The sequence below is a fragment of the Parasteatoda tepidariorum genome, chromosome 4 (genome assembly GCF_043381705.1).
Source record: "Parasteatoda tepidariorum isolate YZ-2023 chromosome 4, CAS_Ptep_4.0, whole genome shotgun sequence".
Taxonomy (NCBI): Eukaryota; Metazoa; Arthropoda; class Arachnida; order Araneae; family Theridiidae; genus Parasteatoda; species Parasteatoda tepidariorum.
This window is the reverse complement of record NC_092207.1, coordinates 100,098,218-100,118,078: the sequence shown is the minus strand read 5'-3', so window position 1 is coordinate 100,118,078 and position 19,861 is coordinate 100,098,218. Positions and strand designations below refer to the sequence as shown.

General features: G+C 29.1%; 1 protein-coding gene across 4 annotated transcripts in view; it reads right to left on the bottom strand.

The window, feature by feature from the left end:
• The window catches only part of LOC107450033 (protein pangolin, isoforms A/H/I/S), a 155,697-nt gene that overhangs the window by 57,730 nt on the left and 78,106 nt on the right, over window positions 1-19,861 (bottom strand). The window contains exon 1 of one of the 4 annotated variants that reach the window (XM_071180253.1): window positions 1,230-1,425. The exons of 2 other annotated variants lie outside the window; for them this stretch is intronic. In XM_071180253.1, coding sequence (XP_071036354.1) covers window positions 1,230-1,289 — 60 coding nt within the window. In that variant the 5' untranslated portion in view covers window positions 1,290-1,425. Of the gene's footprint in view, window positions 1-1,229; window positions 1,426-19,861 lie in introns of those variants that run through there. One more of the 4 variants, XM_016065741.3, reaches the window with a different exon arrangement.

Here is a 19,861-nt window from a genome sequence, read left to right as displayed (position 1 = left end):
GGATTGCTTATCGATTTTCGTATGACTCACGATTCCAATTCTAATAGATATTTCTAAAATGCCTGTAAAATTTTGTATTTGTTTTTAAACGATTCGAATAGTTTTACACAGATCTTCTCGCTAACAACGTCAAAACAGAACCATGTGACTCAGAATTTGAAAAACACTAAAATATTCAAATCTATCTATTTAAAATGTATTTTCAACTATACATTGTAATTGAAATGTGCCCAATTATTTTAATTAATAATTGTAATCCAATATATCAAATAAACATTTTGTTAAAACAAATGCAATTAGATTGATTATAAACAAATATATTATATATATGTTAAAAGAAATTCTTTATAAATGAGTTATAAGTAAGAAAAAAAATTGTATACAAATTTGAACACTTTAAAGCTCTCAAATAATAAATTTTTGGCGCTTTTATATCTTGAGGGATAATTTGAGTTCATGATGATGAATAGCGTAGAGGAAATGTTTACAAAGATCACGACACCGTTAAATATTAAATAACAATAACTTAAATTTAAAAAAAATAGCAGAACTTGCGTAATAACGAATACTGTATAGCGAGTTCCGATTTTTTTAATTTGTACTTAATATTAATTTCCCCTAGGAGTTTTTAGTGACCCTTAAATAACCATAATAGTATTACTCCCATAAAGAGTGCTCAATCATCACTGGGAGGGGGGCTATGATCGTTGTCAGATAATTTATGATATAGTATTTCTCAAATTATGAAAAATGCATTATAGTTTGTTTATTAAAAATAAATAATTTACAAATAGTTCAAAATACAAATTTGCAAACAAGGCTCAGTGAGTAATTGTATGTATAAATTAAGTCCGCTAAATGCAAATTGTTTTAAATAAATTCCAAGATAAAAAAAAATTCCTGTTTGTTAACTTTAACGAGTACTTTACATTCTATTTATAATTACATACATACATGAAAATTTCTTCTACTGCATTAAATATTGTTCATGCAGATGAAAATTTCTGTTAAGCAGTCAATTATAACATATTATTAAGAAATAATTGCCATCTGTGTAAAACATTAGAAATCTATATAAAATAGTTTGGTAAAGCCAAGATACACCAAAAGCAATACATAACTATCCTTGAACGTTATTAAGTGAACTAATCGAAAACGAGTGGTTAAAATCCGTATTTATGAAATAAGAAACCATTAAAATTAATTATAAATTAAAAAAGCTTACATACCTTCAACCTCGCATATAGTTTTATACAGTAATCCAAATAATAATAAAAGTTCCAATCCATATTTTCAACTAATAGTGTTCCGAAATCACACAAGAACGGTTTACAATTTCTCAACCCAATCCTCACACCAGAGACTGAATCGAACTAAGTGACGCAGACTGCAAATGATAAGCGCAGTACTGACCTGTAGTGCGGAAGTTGTTCCTGGAATTTTTTGGGAATGTAACAAAGAAAAGCAAAGGGGGCACGCTTCGAAATTTTGAGTAGATAATTAACAGGTCTTCAGCATTCTTCTCTTTCACATTGGCAATCGATAGAGGTTCCTTGATCACCTTTTGTAAGATGAATGACATTTCCGCAAAAGAAGAAGAAAAAATGGACCTGGTGTCAGAAGACCTGGTGTGATTGCTTCTATGTTATCACACAAAACCTGTCAATCAATTAACTATTCAGACTACAGAGGCACATAATCAAGGCATTTTTGCACAGCTGGTAATTTTTTCAAATATCATGGAAATAGGTATAGCTACTATTATAAATCATAGTACACATTATAGTTAATTGAACTCATATAACTCATTGAAATAAATTATCTTGCTTTATAATAATATCGAAATTTTTTGGAGTTTCTGCACAGTTTTCTGGAAACTTTTTATTTAGACTAACTTACTGTCGAAATAAAGAAAAATTAAATAAATGCAGAAATTTTATAAAATGAATAAATTAAAATGAAAAATAATTCAAAAAATAGGCGAGAAAAACAAATATCTTCGATTTCTAAAGATAAAATGGCTAATTTATACGATTTCAAAGTTGTAAAAAAAAAAACTTAAACTTTAAAATTTTCATAAAGTGGATTTTTTTTAAAAAAAGCAATTATTTCACAAATTGAATTTATGCAATAACCAGACTAGAAATAGAAATGTTTTCTTTTTCCAAGAGCCCTAATTTAAATATTTTAAAGCAGTTAAAAAAATTTGCATAATTCAAATTTATAAAAACAACTATATGCGTGATTTTACTAAGGAATTTCATATGCGGACCTAACAACTCTCAATGCTTATACAAATAATGTGATCTTTCAAGCATAGTAGTATTATTTCCTGATTTTAAACCTTTAAAAAGAAATTTCGGACACTGACAATGAAAAATCAAAGTGAATTAAAAAAATAGTAATAAAGAGAGAAAAAAGTCAATTTTAGCCCATATGCTTTCTCTTTATGTATCGGCACTCAATGTCTATTAGCATTTATAATTTAATTATATGATACAATTTATTTTAAAGGTTCTAACATGTTTAATAAACTGTAGAGTATTCTCCCGTTAAATTCTCAGGAGTGTACAGGTAGCGGGTTCGATTCACATAGCTTCACTCTTTTTTTTTAGGAGGAGGTTTCTGTACCAAATAAACTAAGTGAAGCAAATGCTATTTATAATCGAATACATTTCAATTCTAAAAAATACCAAAAAACCAGTACCTAACAGTTTCTCATTATGAACATATCCTGAAAATTACAACAAAATCATAAATGCAATCCAGAATCCAACCTACTAAAAAAAAACTGGCTCTTAAGCCTGTAAATGCAATTCAAACTTCTATGGTATGAAGAATAACTGAAATATATACATATTATAAGAACATGATGATCAAGTCTAAGACGTCAATGTAAAAATAATAATAAAAATTCAATGAAATATAAATAATACAGAATATCTCTTCCGTGATCCTGGACTGCGTTTGATACGATCACAAGTTCGGGCCCCAAATAGCTATAATGTACACTTTCCTAATACAATGCAATACAGGGTTTAATTCTTCTTAAATTTCAAGAATACGTTTAGCAACATATTTATCATTCGCTGTCATAGCTAACTTGGTAAAATTATTATCGTAACATTTAATTGTATTCTAGGTCAGCAGCAACCTATCCGCATAATTAAAGAAAAAAAATTAACACACAATATTTTAAAAAATATTTCTGAATGTTCTACATATAACATAATTTAAACTCGAAATGTTTATGAAAAAATAATATTTCATACACGTTGTACTATATGTTACGATGAAAGTAATAAATCTGGCTAGCATTAATAAACACTTTCTTTGATGAATTATGCTCATGAATGACATTATTAACCGGTTATTATTAATAACTGCCAAAGAAATTGGGTCATTTATTAAAACTTCAACTTAAACGTAATTTTTATAATAAATTTGTCGTTGTAGAGCAAAATATATTACAGCCAAGTTCTATATGATATATTATTAGAACTATGATATTCCTTAGTGTAGTACCTTTCGTATTAAGGAAATTTGCATATTTAATTAAAATGAAAATGGCGAGACATTTTTGAATAAATTATTTTGGTCGAACTTCATTGGTAATTATTAATAATAATGTGATACATTCTGGTAGATTATAAAGCTTAACCGACCTATTTGATTATTACTAATAATAACCGAATATTATAATAAAAGCTAACCTTTTATTATTTTCAGCATATTTGTTAGCCATTTTGTTAACGTATTTTTTTATTTTACTTCATATCGGTAAGTTTTTTTCTCCCTTCATTTTAAACTCATATACAATTAGAATTTCGTTTGTTTCATAGGCATTGGTGCATTATAAAAAGTTATTTTTATTTTAGAGTAATTAGTCTTAATTTCGTAATGATTCTTCGTAAATCAGTATTAGAAAGTACTATTAAGTGGATAAAATCGTGTGAGCTGACAAGATTATCTTTTTGTTGTTTTGTTACCGGGATTCTTTTTTCTTTTTTTACATTTCAATTTTTTTCCGTATATATATNATCTGTATATATATATATATATATATAGACTGATGCACGTTTTACGACACTGATAAAAACACATAGCTTGATAAACTCAAGTCATAAATACATTACAGCATCGAATTAAAAAACGTGGCTCTATCCCAAAAAGTGAAAAAGACAGCCTCCCCATTTTGATTTCTGCTGTAGGCAGGAGTAAGAACAAGTCATTTTAAACAGGTAATAAATTAAAAGACACATAATCCTCGCGTCGATGAACACGATAGCTAACGCCAGAAAATAAATAATTTCTTGCAACTTTATATTTTTATTCCTCCAGAGGAACTCACACATACCACCCAGACATGATTCATGACTTTTTACAACTACTGCCTGCAAAACCAAATATTGTATGTGATAAGAATAGGAAACAACGGTATGGAACCGCTTTCATGCGATAAATAACCTAATTTTGCTTCCACACAAACTGAGCCATTTTTCATCCTTTAATGGTGACTCACGTCATTTTATCAGAAAGATTCTCAGCTCTGTTTAATTAGAATCGCCACTATAATATGAAAAAGAAAGAAAAAAAAAACATATTTTAAATTCAGTTCAACGGCTTTCAATTGATTGATTTTTAAGAAGTGGTTTGGTACGCCTTATTATTATTGTCATGAAACAATAATAATAACAACAACGAAACAGGTGGTGATGATAGAATGCCGCATCCGGCTTGCACCACCCACAGTGCAGACGTAAAATATCCTCAGTGGTAGACGGATCATGGATTAGAGTTCCCTAGCCGTCAGGCAAACCGTGGAAGGGTTTCGTTTTTTTCCTCTTTATGTAACGCAAATGCGGGTTAGTCAAATCAAAAAGTCCTCCAAGAAGGCAAAATGTCTTCTGGATTGGGTTCAAAATGACAACTGATAGACGACGCATGAACACTGGTAGCCGTAAACCCACAATTTGGATCGACTGTTCAACGACGGTTACAAAATAAAAAACCATCCATACACCGCAAAAATCTGAAGCCTATTTGAGTAATGTTGTTATGGTTCAATTCAAATTTATTGTAGTTTTAAAATATTGTATTTTAATTTCCCTCATTTAACAAAAATATACTAAAATATGAAAGTAAATGAATCAAAATACATTTATTATTGCATAATATTTTCTCCTTCATTCATTGAGTTCTCAATTTAAATCTTTTCTCAATTTGAAGCTCATTTTCTAAAAATAAAATGAGACTGTTGGAAATCTGCGGCACTGCTTTCTTAATTATGCAATGCCATTTTTATATCATAAAAATTTCAATATAAATTTTCGATGACATAATAGGAGATTATAAGCATATTATTCAGTTTTTAAGTGTGATTGAAAATTTCTAAATGCTTCACTTCATTTAAACCCCACAAGCATCACATTTTAAGTTAACTTTCAAACTTCATTGCATCGCTATTCATTCTGTAAGATCTTTTGCATTATTTTCTTTTTCTATTCCTTAACTATTATTATCATTGTTATTTTTTTTTTAAATATAAAAGTATTGATGACGTAGCAAAAGCTTAAAGCAGTGGCGTTCAGTGGTGATAGATACCTGGGACCTACATTTCTTTTAGATTCCCCTGAAAAAACGAATAAAATAGCTAGGAGGGGGGGGGGCACGTTTAAATAAATAACAAGGGATTAAATAGATTTCCGAATATCTCAATCCATATTTTAAATTAATTCTTATGTGTAAATTCAGACGGAAAAATTATTCTATAATAAGAGATTATTTTTTAATTGGGAATCTTTTTTAATGTATTTTAATGCTCTAAAACCTACTTTATTCAATTTATTTCATCCATTATAAAATATTTTCCTTTCGTCAAATTTTTAAAAAGTTTAATTTCATAGGAAAAACAATAATAGTGGATTTAAAGGTGCGAGTAGCATGCTTACTATGCGATACAATGATCATTTTATTTATTTATATATATATATTTTTTATAATGTAGTAGTAGGAAAAGTTGTATCTATTATTAGAAAAGGAAAGGGAAAGAGAAAGCGGTTTGAAACGAATCGATTTCTTTCATTGATTAACAATTATTTTATAAACAATGAATCATAAAATGATTCATTAATGTTCTCTCGATGTATGCTTGAAATTATTTGCATTTACAAGTTTGCTGCTGTTTAAAGAATATACATCAAAATTATAATATTTCTCAAAATGAGCACTAAATAACGTTATAATCGTGCACTGCATCTACTGGCCTCCGTACACCATTAACTGTAACGAGGATGACGTTGCTTATTTTCGAAATAAGGTAAAAACGAAGGCGTAAACTTATCACAAATTCTTCACAGTATTTCCGAATTTCTTAATTAAATAAATAAAAAACTTAATACTCAAAAGGCTTTGTACTAATACCTATTAATTTAGAAACGAAGGTAAATAAAAAGGAAACTATAATGGAAGGGGGGGGGAGAATAAAAATTATAATAATCTGTATTATTTTTATGTTCATTCAGGAAATCAATTTATTGTATTTCGCTTGTTCTACGGAAGTTAATATTTTACGAGACTATCTGAAATATAATAGAGCAAACTAAAAATAGTCGATACTTTAGCTAAGACAACATTGATGTTTCGTTTAAAGTAAAATAATGATAGTAAAAATTTATATGCTTGAAAAAATACAAATGACTTAAAGCTGCTCAGCAAAAATGTCTACGTGTAAAATAGAATAAATAAAAAAAAAAAAGAAGAAAAAATTCAATAACCAAATGGAACGTTTTTTCCCCCTTCCACAAGAATAGTAAAATACTAATTTCTTTAAAAGAACAAAAATCGTTAGGTAAAGAAAAAAAAAAAAATTTTTTTTTTCACTCTAAAAATAAGCTGGAACGAAATGAAAAACTGAGAAGAGGATAAAAAGGAAAGAAAAAAAAAAGAGGGGTGGAACGGTTTAACCGTGATCTTGTTTTGAGATTCTCAGCCATTTCCTGCTTTACTACCTTAAAAATGTAGAATTCCTTTTTCCCTTTCCTGAAAAATCTCTTTTTTCCTGCCTCCGAGCTACGCTTTAATAAATATACAGTTGCCATTTTTTTTTCTTTGCTTTCTTTTTACACAAAAGTACATACTTCACAATCATGCACTACTACTATACCAACAGTCAGGAGGGAAAAAAAAAGACACAGATTTTCCTACTTTTCTGTTCTTTTTTTCACCCCTTCCCCCACGCTTCTTTTAGCTAAAGTTCTTTTATTCTAGAAAAAAAAAGTGAGAGAAAAGAAACACGCAGTCTCTGTTTTGGCGGGGGTAGAGAGAGAGAGGAAGAAAATATTTGAAAATTTAGACCCTCTCAAGTTACCCCTAGCGTACTAACGAGCAGCAGCGACGGTAATTTGTCAAAACTCACGACCCAAGTTTTCTCTCCAAAGATTTGGTGTGGTATGTAGATATGGGGGAAAAAAATGAAAACAAAATTGGCCGAAAAATGACACATTTGGCGAGGATTGAATTGATTCATACATGTGGCAGACATCTTTGCAGTTTTTTCCGGATACCCGCTTTTCTTCAATTGCAAAACAAAAAATAAAAATAAATAAATACATTAAAAATGAAAAACTACCTTCTTTTTTTTGGTTTCCAATATGCAATAAGTGTCTTTTTTTTAAAAATTCACGTTTGGAATAATAACGTAAAAAAGATTATCGCTTTTGAAAATTATACAGTGATGTATAGTAATAATTAAAAATTTCTGATGTCTGTTTACTCTTCCCTCCAACAGAACGTATTATCATCTGCAGGCTGTAAATATACAATAATATACTCCACCCAAAAAGTAAAACAAAAAAAATTTGAAACCATAGAAATTTGAAACCCAGATATTCTGAGATCTCCAGAAAGAAATTTAAAAATTATCACAGATTTTTCACAACTTAAATGAACTTTTTTCGAATAGAAATTTAAAAAAGTACTTAAGTTATAGTTGTATGTAATAAGAGTTTATGCATAAATTTAAATTATTTTTTTAGGAATGAAATTAATGTTTCAAACTAATATGGTTTATTATCTGAAAAAGTTTCAAGATATTAACCAAAAAGTTTCAATTTGAAACATTTATTATTATTATTTATTTATTTATTTGAAGAAAAAAAGCTGCAGAGATGAATTAATTTGATAAAATGTTTATAACCTTAATCTGTACAGAAATGTAAATAAATTTTTTTCTTTTTTTTAAAGAAAGTGAAAAAAAATGATCGCCAAAATGATCAATTAAAAATAGCACTAATGAGATGAAAAATTAATGGTACTTTTGATAAATTGAAATATTATGGCTGTAAAGTTGTGTGTGACCATTATATTGCTTATAATAAACACTGTAAAAAATTCAAAACCAAATTACTGTAAAAAGTTTCGGCAGTTAGGGTGCCGTAACTTTATACCGTAAAATCCACTTTTACTGGAACATGTTATGAAACCAAAAATTCGGTATACCATAGTTTTTTTCAGTAACATTTACCGTAAAACCAATGAATCACTCAAATTAATTATTATTGTAAAAATTACGGTAAAAATAGATTCTATGGTAAAATGAATTTTACGGATGATGCATCCAAAGTTCCGGTACCTTATACCGCGATTTGATCCTGAATTTTTTAGCGTTGTGGGCTCCAGGAATGTCCAGAGCTTATTAAGAACTCCTTCTTTGCAGAGAGACTTTCCAACCTGTAAACCAAAGAGCATTTTTTTTTCTTTTTTATTTGTGTGTCTGTTTACCTAAATTAAAAAAATTTAATAAATAGCTTCGAATAAAAAATTGCAAAAAATAGTAACACAAAAATACTTTATATCACTCTCGTCATTTGATTTTTTTTTTAAATTAAAATGAAATATAATTAAACATACATTTTTGTTTTAGCGAAGAAATGAAAATAAATCGTTGGTCAACCAATGCAAGCAATGCAATGTTAAGTTCCGTATTGGCGATGGAAATTTCTAAGAACTCTATTTTCGCATGACATGCGCAAAAGTCCCTCTTCAAATCTGAGCGACATTAAATAAACTCATTAATGACTCCGAGAAATATTTGATAGATAATGGTTCGCGGAATTCTATTTTAGTGGGTCGATAAAAATAAATATACGATTATTACTCCATTCATTTCAAATAAAAACAATTTCAAGCTATCAATTCTAAAACAAAATATGTAGTATTGCCCTTCATATAAATCACTATGAGTTTTATTTTTGTTGAGAGATATTGAAAAAATACAGTGAAAAAAAATTACGAATAAAATAAAAGTGGTGTTTAATAGATCTTAAATAGTGTTTAGTTTTTCATTTAGAACGGAGTTCCAAATTTTCAGATAATTTGAAATAGAAACCAACAAGTTATCCGATGAATTTGATCATTCATTTTACAATTTCATTCGGTATTCATTTAATACCGAAATGTAAGCAAACATTTGTCTTAAGAAAAATGGCAGTGCTGTAATTTTTAATTTACAAAGTTATAAAAATCAACTTTTCACATTTTTTTTTTTTTTTTGAATAAACAGTGGAGGGAGGAAACTCTGCATTCGAATGAAAAGAAAAACATGCCTAAGAATCATCATCATACAAAATATTATCACTATACGGGTAGCCATAACACGCGTTTAAACTAAATCATTTGATTGTTTTAAAAAAGGATCTTTCCACTAAGCTTTAAAATATGCACCACAAATACATGTCATTTATATAATTATATTTATTTATGTTCTGTCTTCTCGGCACATTTTTACTATTTCTCGCCAAACAATTTCTTTTAAAAAACGAGGTAAGTTCCAAAAGGGAAAAAAAAATTCTCAGTAGAGAGTGATGTGAAAAAGCATTGATATTCAGTTCATACAAAATGTTCGATTTCAATTTTTGAATGTATGTATTCATCCTCTTTCTCCAGAGGGTTCCTCAAATGAAAGCTGTTGATTGGAATATTCTGTTGTACCAATAGTGTCGATCTTCAAGGGGGGGAAGGGATTAATCCACTTCTTATGCCCCTCCCACCACTTCAATGCACCCCTTAACACCTCCGGGATTTGGTGATACGCTTTATTCTTTTGTTATGCATAACGTCATCTCTCTATTTCACTCAGAGAGAAAGAGGAAATTCGGCCTCTTTAAAACAAATAAGAGGTGTGAATATCGCTGGATTTACTTTTTTTTTGCATTTTTGCACGAAAGTGCATTACTTATAATTTTTTTTATGAATCATGTGATATGGTATTCATAGCACGAGTAATACTTTTTTTTTTGGACATAATCTTCTAGAGATTTATTTTTTCTTCTTAAAATTTGATGCCACCTGATGTATACATGTGAAGTACATACGTGCGTATTTCAGCATTTATGCCAAAATCAAAAGCTAAAACATTTATATTTTTCTTTCCAAAATGTCCTCTTAAAAATTTTCGAGTTAACTTTCATTTAATCGTAAATAAATGCAGTTACATACGATACATAATTTATCGATACATTTTTAATGAAACATTATTTATTTTAATCAATCGTAAGAGAACCAATAATTAAACTGGTTATGAAATATCGTGAAGAAATTAAATTCAATTTTACACTGTTACAATTTTCCTTTTAAAATTATGGTAAAATAACCGGCAAGTCTGTCCGTCCATTTAACCGTAAAGTTTACGGTAAAGAACATTTTTCGCCTCTACAGTTTTGAAACCGTTTGCAACTAATATGATTACAAAACCATGAATACAAAACTATACGTTTTTTTTAACCATTTACAATCAGCATGGTTTCAAAACCGTAAAAAAAAAAGAAATGCATCTGAAAATTGGTGATAAGATTTTCGTTAAGTAATGGAGAGTGCAGGACACTCGAAACTATGCATGTGTCGAAGGGAATGAAGGAAATAGTGTGCTGTTAACGCTGAGACTCGAACCCCTGTTCTGTCCGCCGTAAAATTGAATCCTCTAGACTATAATATGTACCAAGTTGCAAGAAAGTAAGTGGCTTCATTAGGTGAATCTAGTAGATGCGATAATATTCTGATTGCTTAACCGTATTAGATGAAAGCAGTTAATAAACGGTTTTTCTAACCGTCAACAGTTTGAATACCATTTATAGTTATTTGACTGTTTTGTTTGAATATGGTAAAATAGCAATTAAATAAATTGTTATTTAACCATTTTTTTCGCGCTATAAATTTCAAACAGTGTCATGAATTTTGAACAAAATTTTGTTCAATGTAGAATTCTCTAACTTAGCTCATGTAATATAAATCTCACTGGAAAGTAACGAAAAAAATTATTTTTTCTTTCTTCTTTTTCAAATTTGGGGCTATTTTAATAAGTAATTAAAAGGTAAACCATAACAAATAGATGAGAAAATCAATTTTTGCTGTAATGGAAGATACGTTATCTAAAACCTTTTTTGTTATACAATATTATTTAAGAGTTGAATAATATTTAAAAATCGATCATACAGAAGATTTGAACGTATAGTTTTCTCACTCCTGACCATTACGACAAACAACTTTAAATAATTTTCTATCTTACTAAGAAAACCACCATAGCTTAAGAGTACGCTATACCGTTAGAGAAAGTTTTAATTTTGTTTCATCTTTATAACTAATTTAAAATTCAAAGTATAAAAAAAGTAACTTCACGCAAATGTAGAGTAAGCTGTAAAGTTTTGATTGTTGTAAAAAAAAATTAAAATATGAAATCAGATGCAAATAAATTACTGAAAGAGAATTTCCCCATCGCGTTATCCTAAGTTATTCTCTCCTAATTTATTATCATTTTGAAATTTTTTTTTCAGTTAACGGCTTACTTTGGATGAACTCACTTTTTATAGACCCTCTCTAATTGTGACGAAAGAGCGAAATGACGTTCTTTTAACGTTAGACGCAAGGTTGGCTAAATTATTAATGAACGACCGTTAAACTCTTGTAAATTAGTAGAGTTTTCATTGTAGTGCTAGAATGACGCAAACAATAAAATGTGGTTCCAATATAACATAGTGCTAAATCCGTGCACAGTGATGTGATAACATAAAAACAGAATAATCTGAAACCGTTTCTCATTGTTGTCGGCGTTTTCTTATTGGCCAGTAAATCACATGGCATAACAGCCACGGAAGATCCAGATTTCTTTGGTTGTCATCAGCATAAAATTAATAAAAGTAATAAAGGTAAATTAATAAAGGGATATTTTGAACGGTATCCTTCGTGTAATATTTATTTATCACTCTTTTTTTTGTTGTTGTTTTTATTTTTGTTATTAAAGCGAATGAAAGGCTTGAAAACTAAAAGGAGCTTTTATTATAAAGTAATCCAATAATATACATTATAACTCAATTAGTTATATTTACTTTGATAATAAGCTTCATATAAAATTACATATTAACGTACACGCATTACATTACGTATGCAATGAAAATAACGAATGCAAAATTGCAAACATGATTAGGAAATAACTTTTTGCCCTGTCACTAAATAATGTCTTTGGGAAAAGACTCACGACGAGTTGTTATAGTAATCAAAAATTAAAAAGGATTTAAAAAAAAAAAAACTTGTCGATAAGTTGCAATGGTAACCGAACAAAACGATTATCTTTAAATTTAAACCCATTAGAATCGGAATCGAAATGTGTGTTAATTTTATGATTTTAAGATTGAATAATTCTTAATATGAATGAAATAATCTACGAATCATAAAGAAATGAAACAATATAGAGCGAAATTAACGGTCGTCTACCGGCCACTCAATATAACAAGCGGTGATTTTAAAAGTGTCAACCACGAACTCTTTTCGTCGAAAATGCACACCGATGAGCATTTTGTAACCATTATTATTTTTTTAAAATTCTTATGGAATCATTATGAATATTTTATAACATTCTGAAAATTATTCTATTTCACGCTCGTTTCTTCACATTTTTATGCAATTAAAAAATGTTTACTATATTTTGATAATCTAATAATTTTTATGTTTATCATATTTTGAGAAATAATTTAGAAGAAATGTCTTCCGTAATCAATTTCGAATTTATTATTTTTTTTTAATCGATCAAAATTTTTTTAAAAAGTGGTTAATTTAAAAATGTTAATTTTAACCTATACTAGTTGCCAAACTAAGTCCCCTACCCTTTTTGTATTTATAAGACAATGTCTAAAATATAATGCAAAGAAGCAGAGATTAAAAACAAAAAAATATAAGTAATTGGCTTTGACAAAATCTGAAATGCAGCTGACAAATCATGATTAATTTATAAAATCTATCATTCTCCAACATTGAAGGCATCTGGAACAAATCTGTTTCTTCTTACAGACACCGGGGGACATACGAAACGGCATCTCACCCGAATAGAAAAGGATAATTAATAATGGTAGTTTCCCATCATGCGACACAACATCGGAGAGATTCAACTGAATAGCTTTGACTCGTAAGACATCTCTTCGCATGGGATGAGGGCAAGCGATGCGAGATGGCAATATAAATTCCAATCTGACACCCCTCCCCATACCATCTGACAGTAGCCGCGTTAACGATTACGCAAGAAGCGACTGATTTGACACCACCCCGTGCAGCACCCCTTTTGCTCTCCATCCTCTCGCATTGGGCGATACGATCTGCTTGAATAATTGATGAGGGAGGAATCTCCCCCCCCTCTCCATAGAAAAGGTGTTGTCATTGTTGAAAATACGTCTTTAATAGATTTGGAATATCTTTATTTGTAGCATCGAATAATCTAAAGAATCGTGAAATTAATTCTTTGGCATATAGAAATACATGTTTACAGATTCGGAATAGCAACTTCTAATTTACCTAAATAGTTACAAAAGTATACTTTGCCCTTGACATGATTCTAGAATACACGTTTAGAATAGCTTTATTGACACAACAAAGTTTCGAATAATCTGAATAACTATAAAATTATTCTTTGCCATTGATATGACTCTAGAAATACATGTAAATAGAATTGAAATAGATTTATTTACACTATAAAGTTTTTAATAATCTGAATCACGGCAAAATTATTCTTTGCTATTAACATGATTCTGGAATACACGATAATAGATTTAGAATAGCTTTATTTGCACTATAAAGTTTTAATAATCTGCATAATAATTGCCGCTGGCATGATTCCTGAATGTAAGTAATAGATTTGGAATATCTTTACTCTCGCAATAAAGCTTCTGAAATTCAAAATTGCTGCTTAATTTCTTTCCTACTCTTAAAATAATCGACATGTTTTTGGTTCTTAGTAGTAAAATATTCCTAACTTCATAAAATTTCTAAAACTCTAGGTATCCACTGAATTAATTTTATAGTATTAACATTTTTATAAAAATTAATTATAAATTTGAAATCTTAATGGCCACTAAATTTATTCTCCAATATTAGCATTGATGTAAAAATTAGTATTAATGTATTTGAAATATCATTACTCACGTTCGAAATTTTCTAAAAATCTAAATTGTAACAAAACTTATTTGGCGGTATTAACAATTTTCATTAAAATGCATTGCGATAGCTTTGAAACATCTTTAATCTTATTTTCCTTTGATTTATAATCAAAAAATTGATTGTAAATAAAAAAAATAACTAAATAATGATAATAATAATCCCCTTTTTGAAGCAAACGACTAGTAAATATGCTAAGTTATCAATTTATAATACCAAGTTTATCAATTATGCCAAGTTTATAATCAAAGAATCGATTGTAAAGCAAAGAAAAATGAGATTAAGGTTCCCTTTACGAAGCAATCGACTGTTATAATTGCCATGTTATCAATTTTTTTTCAAATATTACATTTAAACAATTGTTTTTGAATAGAACAAAACCATTGTTCGACAGTATTCACTAAACGCAACATGTGTATAAATAAGATCGCCAAATGTATCGCCAAATTTTAGTAAGCTCACTTGTTGAGGATCCATTGTCCAGGGAAAGTTTCGTTTTACTTGAAGGTGAAAAAGCCCATTTTCCCCAGAGTGGCCATTTACGATCTTTTGAAGGATGAGTCCCCCCTTTCGCATCCTGTTGCAGGGGTCAGATGGGTATAGATAATGGAAGAAGATAATATGACTTGAAACAGTTAGACTTTCACTCTTTACCCATTAAAGATTATGAAAAAGGTAATTTGAAGAAGGTAATAATAATGTCATATTAAAAAGTTTGTTTTCACAATCAATAGCGTTAACTTTTTTTTGGATTGTTTGAAGTACTTCTTTGCAACTTTTTTAACAACTTTTTTAACAGCATTGACTAAAAACATTGATATTGATTTTTTACGTCCAGCAATTTATTATTTCTTTTAATAGTCAGAAAAAACTCTTTATATTTAATTTTTTAACGGAAAAAAATACTTAACGATTTATTCTAGTGATCATTTTATGCTTATTATTAGGTAGCAACTGCTTCATTATCGTGCCACCTTAAACTGAAACAACAATTCATATGCTAAGCAAGCTATAATAGTTTTTTTTTAGCCACTAGGAGCTCAAAACAATATAAGATGCCATAAAAATACCTTTATGTTACATAAAAATATGTGTGTGTGTTTTGGTTGCCAATCTAGATGTTAATCAAACTCCTTGAAAATGTAATCATAGATTAGAAGTTGTAGAGCAACAGCACACTTGAAGAACAAACATATTAAAAAGCCATGGTGGTTGAGGGGATAGAGGGCTAGCCTCCCACTGAGGTGCTCCTGGCTCGCATCCCAGCTAGGGCTGGTTGATACGAATTCCGCGTCCGGCTCGCCCTGAACACAATGCTGAAGTGAAATATATCCTCAGTGCTAGACGGATCAAGGGTTAGATGCCACCAGGCTAACCGAGGAAGGTTTTCCTCTTCGTGTAACGCAAATGCGAGTTAGTTCTATCAAAAAGTCTTCCGTGAAGACAAATTTCCCCCATTACTTGATCCTGGAGTTCCGTCGTCTTTTTGATTGGGTTCAAAGTTACGAGGCTACGGAGCTGAATATAGGTCGTCGAAACCTCAAAGATTGGGTCGGCTGTTCAGCGAAGGGTATAATAAAACAATCCTATTAAATTAACCAATTAAGATTGAGAAAAGCATAATAGAATGGCAACAGTTCAAGCAACAATTAAGAGACGAACTGGAAAGGTTGCATAATGAGAAGAGAACTTCTTATTTCGCAGGACAAATTGATGCATCAAATTCAAATTGAATAAAGATATCACCGATAACCGGTTTGTATATCTATCTCATTTGCTGCTCGCTGTTAATAATGGCCACCTTTTTATGCAAACAATAGCAATTAACAGTTCAAATTTACTATTATATGGTAATATAAAAGATAATCAATTATTTAATTTTGAACCTCACATGTATATTTTATGAATGCCTGTTGACTTCTGTAATAACTCTTTCTTTAATGCTACATCTTTTGACTTACAATGTTTTGGATTCATAATTATTTCATAGTTACTTTTTCGAAACCACTCATTATCTCAATGGATTGAAGTAAATAATAGTTACTTTAATACATGAGGAAAATGAAGCATAGCTATTTATCTCGCACTGTTATGTGATCAGATATTTTTTAATTAATAATCGGTTCAACGTTAACTACAACGTTAAAAATTAACGTATTGTTGTTTGTTGAACAATCGTATCTTTACAATTACCTTGTCATTTAAAACAAATTATTTTGCAAACAAGCGAACTAAGGTGGTAAACTGCCTAGTATAGAGTAACCAACGTAACTTGACCATTTGCGGTGCAATGGTTTCGTGGTCAACTTATAACATACAACATATAAAACAAATTATTTTGTAAATAAGAGATGGTAATAATTATAGCCTAGTATTATTATTGTAGAAGGTGATAATTATTTACTAGTATAAGGTAATTATTATTGCCTAACTTGAGTAAGTTAATCATTTGCGGGGTCAACATTGCTCGCAACATTAACATTGCTTTTTGTGGTCAACTTAAGGAGAAGGACGACTCATTGCTTTTCTTTCATCAATTTTTGTATTCATATTACCAATCGAAATGCAGATAAATTTCGTTAAGCAAACTTTATATTACGTTGATTTTTTTCTTTCTTTTTTAATGCATAGTTGCATTTTTAGCGTACCAGTTATTTATTATGACGAATTTCTTACAGCATCACCACAGTAATTAGAAAAATAAATACGTATTATAGTAATTTCAACTTATTTAAATTTGTATCGTTAACAAATTTTCACCTTTTGCAAGAAAAAAAAACATTATACAGTTTAATTCTAAAAGAAATTTAGGTTAGCTTTAGGTTCATTACGATTAAGGCAAATTTTATAAGTAAAAGACTTATCAATGGAGATTCCAGCTGAATAAATCATATCCATTTTTTTAAAATCCATTTTACCTTTAAAAATAGATTGAGTTTAATTACCTTTAACGTTAGTTTAGAAATTAGAGTGTTTCTGAAATGTCGCCAAATGCGTTACATTGAAATTACATTATTGAGGTACCACACTTTACTACGTTTTGATAAGTACAATAAATATCAAACGTTATATTTGTTAGGACTCATGATCAGTTAGAAACAATACTGATCTGACAAGTAAAATTGCTAGACTTAGATAGCAGGTACACGTAAAAAGTAAAATTTTCGCTGGGTAAATCGAATTTTCATTCTTGAAAGAACAAGGAGGCGGGTTTTCGGCTACCTCCATTTCTTGGTTAACATGATTAGGTTCTTTTCTGGCGTAGCAAACAACGATCTAACAAATATTAACCACCGTAATATTCTTTCCATAAAGTAAAACCATCAAACGCCCGTCGGCTTTCTAATATCATTAAAAACGGCAGAAATATGGCGAGGCAGCGACTCATAATTGCCATAATGCAATCAGATGCTCCTAATGATATTAATTAGTGCACTGTCTCATTAGGTACGTCAATCATCTACAGCTGCTATAACAAGGCAAATACTTTTTTTCCTCCTAGATTCCACGTTCTTTTCTTGTCCTGCGCCAATCCGATGAAGACGCCATTTTGAATTTCGAGTAGGTCGCAAAAGAATGTAAGTCGTTTGCAAGGGAAATTCGATTATCAGCTTCGATTCCGCCTGTTGATTAATCGTGGGATTCGATTACAGTTTTAGATATAATTGGATAATCGATTAAGGAGGAATTGTCTGTGAGTTGGAAAGTTAAGTATGAAATGAAGTGAAATGGATGACTGATGAAATTGAATTTTGTGGAGGAAGCAAAAGTTAGAAAGAAGATCATAATAGAAGAACGAGTTAGTATTCCAAGTGTTTAAAATAAGTTGGTTCGTTTTGAGGGAAACTTTCAGCGTAATGTCTTTTCCTTTTAATTTGATTACAAGAAAGAAATTAACTTGAAATAACATTATTTAATAACTTGAATCTGATTTTAATAAAGTTAATGTATAGATTTAATAATTAAAATGGTTTTACGATATTTATAATTGTGAGTAGAATCTCTCAGGAGAAAACTGTAATTTTAATTATTTCTTCCAAATTCGGTTTATTGCAATTAAATTCATACTTAATAAAATTTTAAAGATAAAAGGATAAAATAGGTAATGTAAAATTACTTTTAACGAAAATGTTTTAAATATTAACATACTTTCAATAACGGTGTATTTATTTACTGATTCACTATTTTTAGATTTAGTTTAAATTTTTGAATCATCTTTGATTGACTACAGAAAAATTTAAACTATTTAAATTTACGAAGTAATAAGTTTCGTTTTTTATTACATAAATATTAATTTTAAATCTCTGTTTCAATAAAAAAATAATAATGATCAAATTAAAAATAGCCCTTTTTAAGTTTCTTATCAAGAAACGCAAAATCAGATAAGTCAGTGACATTGACTTTAGTTTTTATATTAATGAGGTCAAATGAACTGTTTAATTTTAGATCTCTAAGAGACCTTAATTTTAGACCGGTCAGCAAGAATTATTAAATAATTATTTCCCCCATGCTTACATTAAGAATTTTTTTTTTTTAACTTGCTGATGTTTTTTATTAGCCAGTCATCATAAATCAGAGTGATTTTTATTTTTTATTTAGTTCGGAATAATTTATACAGAAATAAACAAATAAGTTGCTATTTGGTTCATGTATTTATTTATTATATTTATTACCTCCCTTAAGAATTCAATTTTTATTAGATACTAAAATGAGAAAAAGCATTTTTAAGTCTATATTTAAAAGGAAATTACTGAAATTATAATTATACCATTCATGATAGCTAAGCCAATTTTAATTTTACCATTTATCAAGTTATTTCCAAATATCCTTAAAATTACTAGAGTAAAGTTCGAAACTCACTCTAAATCAACTATATTGGCTGAATTTCTCAACTGAAATTAAAAGATTGCACGATAAAAAAAAATAAAAAAATACACACACACGCATATATATACTAGAGAGCTACGCCCCCTGCTCGCTACCACATGATATATATATAGCATGACATTGGAATTGTAATATTTCTAGGAACATCAATTTATATACCACTTTTAATGAAATGAATTAAAAGAATATGTAGTAATATTTATCTATCCAAAAAACAAATAGATAATCTCGTTCAAAATTTGATAAAAAAAACAATGATACCCAATTAAAGTAATTGAATTCTATATAGAATCATTAAGTTAATTATTGTAAATAAATTTACTAAAAAAATTACTTTGTTAATTTATATAATTTTTACCATGTGCAAATCCATGGCTAAAATTATGTGCAAAACAGGCAATTCATGTTTCTTTCTCTTTTCTATTTTATTATTTTTTTTCTTAAATAAGTGTTAATTTTCCAAAATTATTAATTGTCAACTTTTTTAAATTATCCAGTA